This window comes from Callorhinus ursinus, unplaced genomic scaffold, assembly GCF_003265705.2.
Source record: "Callorhinus ursinus isolate GAN/ISIS: 27379988/994484 unplaced genomic scaffold, GSC_fseal_2.0 scaffold90, whole genome shotgun sequence".
Taxonomy (NCBI): domain Eukaryota; kingdom Metazoa; phylum Chordata; class Mammalia; order Carnivora; family Otariidae; genus Callorhinus; species Callorhinus ursinus.
The window spans coordinates 521,116-528,858 of NW_027397152.1; the positions used below are offsets into that span (position 1 = coordinate 521,116).

A 7,743-nucleotide genomic window follows, 5' to 3' on the forward strand; every position below is an offset into this window, starting at 1 on the left:
AGGCACATGAAAAAGTGCTCAACATCGCTCGGCATCAGGGAAATCCAAATCAAAACCTCAATGAGATATCACCTCACACCAGTCAGAATGGGTAAAATTAACAAGTCAGGAAACGACAGATGTTGGTAGGGATGCAGAGAAAGGGGAACCCTCCTACACTGTTGGTGGGAATGCAAGCTGGTGCAAGCACTCTGGAAAACAGTATGGAGGTTCCTCAAATAGTTGAAAACAGAGCTACTATATGATCCAGCAATTGCACTACAGGGTATTTACTCCAAAGATACAAATGTAGGGATCCGAAGGGGTACGTGCGCCCCGATGTTTATAGCAGCAATATCCACAATAGCCAAACTGTGGAAAGAGCCAAGATGTCCATCGACAGATGAATGGATAAAGAAGAGATGGTATATATACACAATGGAATATTATGCGGCCATCAAAAGGAATGAGATCTTGCCATTTGCAACGACATGGATGGAACTAGAAGGTGTTATGCTGAGCGAAATAAGTCAATCAGAGAAAGACATCTATCATATGACCTCACTCATATAAGGAATTCTTAATCTCAGGAAGCAAACTGAGGGTTGCTGGAATAGTGGGGGGTGGGAGGGATGGGGTGGTTGGGTGATAGACATTGGGGAGGGTATGTGCCATGGTGAGTGCTGTCAATTATGCAAGACTGTTGAATCACAGATCTGTACCTCTGAAACAAATAATACAATATATGTTAAAAAGAAGAAGAAAAAGAAGATAGCAGGAGGAGAAGAATGAAGGAGGGGAAATTGGAGGGGGAGACGGACCATGAGAGATGATGAACTCTGAAAAACAAACTGAGGGTTCTAAAGGGGAAGGGGTGGGAGGATGGGTTAGCCTGGTGATGGGTATTTAAGAGGGCACGTTCTGCATGGAGCACTGGGTGCTATACACAAACAATGAATCATGGAACACTACATCAAAAATTAATGATGTAATGTATGGTGATTAATATAACAAAAAATTTAAAAACAAATTTTGCCATTCTAACTGGTGTAAGGTGATATTTCATTGTGCTTTTGATTTCTATTTCCCTGATGGCTAGCGATATGGAGCATTTTTTCATATGTCTGTTAGCCATTTGTATGTCTTCTTTTGAGAAGTGTCTCTTCATGTCTTCTGCCCATTTCTTGACTGGATTATTTTGGGGGGGGGGTGTTGAATTTGAAAAGTTCTTTATAGGTATTGGATACCATCCCCTTTCTGTAATGTCATTTACAAATATCATCTCCCATTTTGTCAGTTGTCCTTTGGTTTTGTTGACTATTTCCTTTGCTGTGCAGAAGCTTTTTATCTTGATGAAATCCCAAAAGTTTGCTTTCCTTTTGTTTCCTTTGCCTTTAGAGACATGCCTTGAAAGAAGTCACTGTGGCCGATGTCAAAGAGGTTACTGCCTATGTTCTCCTCTAGGATTTTGATGGAGTCCTGTCTCACACTGAGGTCTTTCATCCATTTTGAGTTTATCTTTGTGTATGGTATAGGAGAATTCGGTCGACCTTCCCTCTTCTGCATTTGGCTGTCCAATTTTCCCAGCACCATTTATTGAAAAGACTGTCTTTTTTCCATTGGATATTCTTTCCTGCTTTGTTGAAGATTAATTGAGCATAGAGTTGAGGGTCCATTTCTGGGGTCTCCATTCTGTTCCATTGATCCATGTGTCTGTTTTTATACCGGTACCATGCTGTCTTGAGGGTCACAGCTTTGTAATATAGCTTGAAGTCAGGCCTTGTGATGCCCACAGCTTTCGCTTCCTTTTTCAACATTCCCCTGACAATTCGGATCTTTTCTGTTTCCATACAAATTTTAGAATTGTTTGTTCCAACTCTGTGAAAAATGTCAATGGTATTTTGATAGGGACTCCTTTGAAAGTGCAGACTGCATAGACGTTTTCACAATGTTTATTTTTCCAATCCATGATCATGGGATGTTTTTCCATCTCTTTCTGTCTTCCTCAGTTTCTTTCATAAGTGTCTGTAGTTTCTGGAGTATAGATCCTTTACCTCTTTTGTTAGGTTTATTCCTAGGTATCTTATGGATTTTGGTGCTACTGTATGTGGAATCAATTCCTTAATTTCTCTTTCTACAGTTACATTGTAGGTGTATAGAAATGCAACCGATTTCTGTGCATTGACTTTGTGTCCTGCCACATTACTGTATTGCTGTATGAGTTCTAGTAATTTGGGGGTGGAATCGTTTGGGTTTTCCACATAAAGTATCATGTCATCTGGGAAGAGAGAGACTTTGACTTCTTCTTTGCCAATTTGAATACCTTTTGTTTCTTTTTGTGGTCTGATTGCTGATGCTAGGACTTCTAGTACTATGTTGAACAATAGTGGTGAGAGTGGGCATCCCTGTCCTGTTCCTGATCTTAAGGGAAAAGTTGAGAGTGATATTTGCTGTGGGCTTCTCATAGATGGTTTTTCTGAAATTGAAGAATGTTCCCTCTATCCCTATACTCTGAAGACTTTTGATCAGGAAAGGATGCTGTATTTTGTCAATTGCTTTTTCTGCATCAATTGAAAGGATCATATGGTACTTGTCTTTTCTTTTATTAATGTGCTCTATCACATTGGTTGATTTGCGAATGTTGAACCATCCTTGCATCCCAGGAATAAATCCCACCAGGTGGTGGTGAATAATCCTTTTAATGTACTGTTGGATCCTATTGGCTAGGATCTTGGTGAGTATTTTGGCATCCATTTCATCAGGGATATTGGTCTGAAATTCTCCTTTTTGATGGGGTCTTTGCCTGGCTTTGGGATCAAGGTAATGCTGGCCTCAAAGAACGACTTTAGAAGTTTTCCTTCTGTTTGTATTTTTTGAAACAGCTTCAGAAGAATAGGTATTATTTCTTTTTTAAATGTTTGGTAGAATTCCCCTGGGAAACCATCTGGCCCTGGACTCTTGTTTTTGGGCAGGTTTTTGATTACTTCTTCAATTTCGTTACTGGTTATTGGCCTATTCAGGTTGTCTTCTTCCTGTTTCAGTCTTGATAGTTTATAAGTTTCCAGGAAGGCATCCATGTTTTCCAGGTTGCTTAATTTGTTAGCATATAGTTGCTGATAGTAACTTCTAATAATTGTTTCTATTTCCTTGGTGTTAGTCATGATCTCTCCCCTTTCATTCATGATTTTATTAACTTAGGTCCTCTCTCTTTTCTATTAGATAAGTCTGCCCAGTGGTTTATTGATCTTAATTCTTTCAAAGTACCAGCTTCTAGTGTCATTGATCTGCTCTACTCTTTTCCTCATATCTATTTCATTGACCTCTGCTCAATCTTTATTATTTCTCTTCTCCTGCTTGGTTTAGGTTTCATTTGCTCTTCCTTTTCTAGCCTTTTTAGGTGTAAGGCTAGCTTGTGCATTCAAGATTTTTCTACTTTTTTGAGTGAGGCTTGGATGGCTATGTATTTCCCCCTTAGGACCGCCTTTGCAGTATCCCATAGGTTTTGGACCGGTTTGTTTTCATTCTCATTTGTTTCCATGAATTGTTAAGTTCTTTTTGATTTCCTGTTGACCCAGTCTTTAGGAGGATGGTCTTTAACTTCCAAGTGTTTGAATGCCTCCAATTTTTTTCTTCTGATTGAGATCCAATTTCAAAGCATTGTGGTCTGAAAATATACAGGGAATAATCTCAATCTTTTGGTATTGGTTGAGACCCGATTTGTGACCCAGTATGTAGTCTGTTCTGGAGAAAGTTCCATGTGCATTAGTGAATAATGAGTGTTCTGTTGTTTTAGGGTGGAATGTTCTGTATATATCTATGAAGTCCATCTGGTCCAGTGTGTCATTCAAAGCTCTTGTTTCTTTGTTGATCTTCTTCTTAGATGATCTGTCTATTGCTGATTGTAATAGAACTGTTGAGGTCTTCTATTTTTAAAGTATTATTATCAATATGATTCTTTATTTTGGTTAACAGTTGGCTTATGTAGTTGGCTGCTCCCATGTTGGGGGCATAGATATTTACAACTGTTAGATCTTCTTGTTGGATAGACCCTTTAAGTATGATATAGTGTCCCTCTGCATTTCTTACTGGCTTTCTTTTTCACCATTCCTCTGGCTATTCAGGGTCTTTTCTGGTTGAATACAGTTTTTGATTGTTTGTTCTAGCTCTGTGAAAAAATGCTGGTGGTATTTTGAATGGTATTGCATTGAATGTGTAGATTGCTTTGAGTAGCATGAGCCCTGGTTATGGGTCTGTTCAGATTTTCTATTTTTTCCTGTTTCAGTTTTGGTAGTTTGTCTCTAGGAATTTATCCATTTCTTCCAGATTGCCAGTTTGTTGGCATGCAGTTGCTCATAATATTCTAAATGTTTGTATTTCTTCAGTGTTGGTTGTGATCTCTCCTCTTTCATTCATGATTTTATTTATTTGGGTCGTTTCTCGTTTCTTTTTGGAAGTCTTTCTATCGAATCTTTATATTTGTATGCTTTGGGTAAATACCTAGTTGTGCCATTGCTGGATCATAGGGTAGTTCTATTTTTAACTTTTTGAAGAACCTGCAAACTGTTCTCCAGAGTGGCTGCAACAGTTTGCATTCCCACCAACAGTATAAGAGGGTTCCCCTTTCTCTGCATCCTCACCCACACCTGTTGTTTCTTGTGTTGTTAATTTTAGCCATTCTGACAGGTGTGAGGTAGTATCTCATTATAGTTTTCATTTGTATTTCCCTGATGATGAGTAATGTTGAGCATCTTTTCATGTGTCTGTAGGCCATCTGGATGTCTTTTTTTTTTTTAATTCAATTAGCCAACATATAGCACATCATTAGTTTTTAATATAATCTTCAATGATTCATGAATGGGAAGATGTCAAGAGGGAGACAAACCATGAGAGACTCTTGACTCTGGGAAACAAACTGAAGGTTGTGGATAAGGAGGTGGGTGGGGGTTGGGATAACTGGGTTATACACATCTGGGTGTCTTCTTTTGGAAAAGTGTCTATTCATATCTTCTGCCCATTTCTTAAGTGGATTATTTATTTTCTGGGTATTGAGTTTGATAAGTTTTTCTAGATTTTGAATACTAAACCTTTATCAGATATGTCATTTGCAAATATCTTCTCCCATTCTGTAGGCTTCATTTTAGTTTTGTTGATTGTTTCCTTCACTATGCAGAAACTGTTAATCTTCATGAGGTCCCAATAATTCATTTTTGCCTTTGTTTCCCTTGCCTCTGGCTATGTGTCTAATAAGTCACTGTGGTCAAGGTCAAAGGGGTTTCTGCCTGTGTTCTCCTCTACGGTTTTGATAGATTTTTGCCTCACATTGAGGTCTTCCATCCATTTTTTATCTTTTTCTTTCATTACTTTATTCAGGTAAAATTCATCAAGGAAAGGCAACTTAATATTTGTGTGTGAGCTTTGTTTTTTATTACATTGTTAAATATAAAAGTTATGAATCACATGTTCCCTTATCTCCTGCATTCAGGAGTGAATCCATTAAATTCTCAGACAGGAATCCAAACCAATAGGTCCTATTAAAAATAGCCCAAGTGAAAAACGACACATAGCCAGCCTGGAGAAGAACCTCTATGCAGATATAGAAGCTGCTTGGCTTGCTCTTATGACAAGATATGGCATTCACCCTGAAAATGTGAGTATATATGGACATAGTAGAGGGACAGGACCATCTGTGGGTCTTGCTGCTCAGTCTGAGAGTGCTGCTGCTACTATTCATTCTCCTTTGACCTCGGGAATGGGAGTCACTTTTCCTGATACTAAGAAGACCTACTGTTTGGATGCATTCCCAAACATTGACAAAAACTCTAAGATAACATCTCCTGTATTAATAATTCATGGGGCTGAAGATGAAGTCAATGACTTCTCACGTGGCCTTCCATTGTTTGAGCATTGTCAAAGACCCATGGAGCCTCTGTGGGTCAAGGGGGCAGGTCACAATGATGTGGAACCTTATGGATGGTATCTTGAAAGGTTGAACCAGTTTGTGTCACAAGAACTGCTAAATTTATAAAACAGTTTATAAATTTGCATACTGGGCTTTCTGTTCTTGCCAAACTGCACTCTTTGGTAAATAACATAAAACCTGAAGGTTTTGTTTGCAAATCGTGTCAGTTGCCTTCATAAATGTACAGGTAATGATTTGTTAGCAGACTTAATGAAGGTTTTAATTACCATAACCAGAAACTGAAGAGAACAGTATCATTCAGTCAGGCTTGTAATAAAAATTTTTATGAGAATTTTTTTAATATCAAAATGAGTACTGTATGAAATTTTCATTCTATAAATCAAATGCTGTAAAAGTATTGCCAATTGCTTTTGCATATCTGAAACAAATTTATATATTATATATATATTTGATCCATCTCTTATTTTTATTAACATATGTATTATTTCAGGGGTACAGGTCTGTGATTCATCAGTCTTACACATTTCACAGCACTCACCATAGCACATACCTTCCCCAATGTCCATCACCCAGCCACCCCATCTCTCCCACCCCCCTCCACTCCAGCAACACTCAGTTTGTTTCCTGAGGTTGAGTCTCTTATGGTTTGTCTCCTTCTCTGGTTTCGTCTAGTTTCATTTTTCCCTCCCGTCCCCTATGATCCTCTGTCTTGTTTCTCAAATTTATATATATAATATATATTTTTTTTGGGGGGGGGTGTTGAGTTTGAGAAGTTCTTTATAGACTTGGAAATCAATGCTTTGTCTGTATTGTCATTTGCAAATATCTTCTCCCATTCTGTGGGTAAAAATGGGCAGAAGACATGAACAGACACTTCTCAAAAGAAGACATACAAATGGCTAACAGACACATGAAAAAAATGTTCATCATCATTAGCCACCAGGGAAATTCAAATTAAAACCATTTTGAGATACCACCTTACACCAGTCAGAATGGCAAAAATTGACACGGCAAGAAACAACAAATCTTGGAGAGGTTGTGGAGAAAGGGGAACCCTCTTACACTGTTGGTGGGAATGCAAGTTGGTACAGCCACTTTGGAAAACAGTGTGGAGGTGCCTCAAAAAATTAAAAATAGAGCTACCCTATGACCCAGCAATTGCACTCCTGGGCCTTTACCCCAAAGACACAGATGTAGTGAAAAGAAGGGCCATATGCACCCCAATGTTCATAGCAGCAATGTCCCCAATAGCCAAACTGTGGAAAGAGCTGAGATGCCCTTCAACAGATGAATGGATAAAGAAGATGTGGTCCATATATACAATGGACTATTACTCAGCCATCAGAAAGGATGAATACCCAACTTTTACATCAACATGGATGGGACTGGAGGAGATTATGCTAAGTGAAATAAGTCAAGCAGAGAAAGTCAATTATCATATGATTTCACTTATTTGTGGAATATAAGGAATACCATGGAGGACATTAGAAGAAGGAAGAGAAAAATGAAGGGGGGGTAATCGGAGGGAGAGAGGAACCATGAGAGACTACGGACTCAGAGAAACAAACTGAGGGTTTTAGAAGGGAAGAGGAGGGGGGGATGGGTTATCCCGGTGATGGGTATTAAGGTGGGCACGTACTGCATGGAGCACTGGGTGTTATATGGAAACAATGAACCATGGAACACACATCAAAAATTAATGTTGTATCGTATGGTCACTAACATAACATAATAAAATAAAATAAAAATTTTTTAAAAATTATATATATATATATTTAAAACATCTCAATGTAGTAAATCTTTCATCCATTTTGAGTTTATTTTTGTGTATGGTGTAAGAAAGT

The 7,743-nt window shown here is 38.3% G+C and overlaps 1 protein-coding gene across 1 annotated transcript in view; it reads left to right on the forward strand.

Annotated features, from left to right (window-relative positions):
- The window catches only part of LOC112813306 (alpha/beta hydrolase domain-containing protein 17B-like), a 102,916-nt gene that overhangs the window by 87,530 nt on the left and 7,643 nt on the right, over positions 1–7,743 (forward strand). The window contains exon 3 of the mRNA XM_073888438.1: positions 5,489–5,991. Coding sequence (XP_073744539.1) covers positions 5,489–5,991 — 503 coding nt within the window. The remainder of the gene's footprint in view (positions 1–5,488; positions 5,992–7,743) is intronic.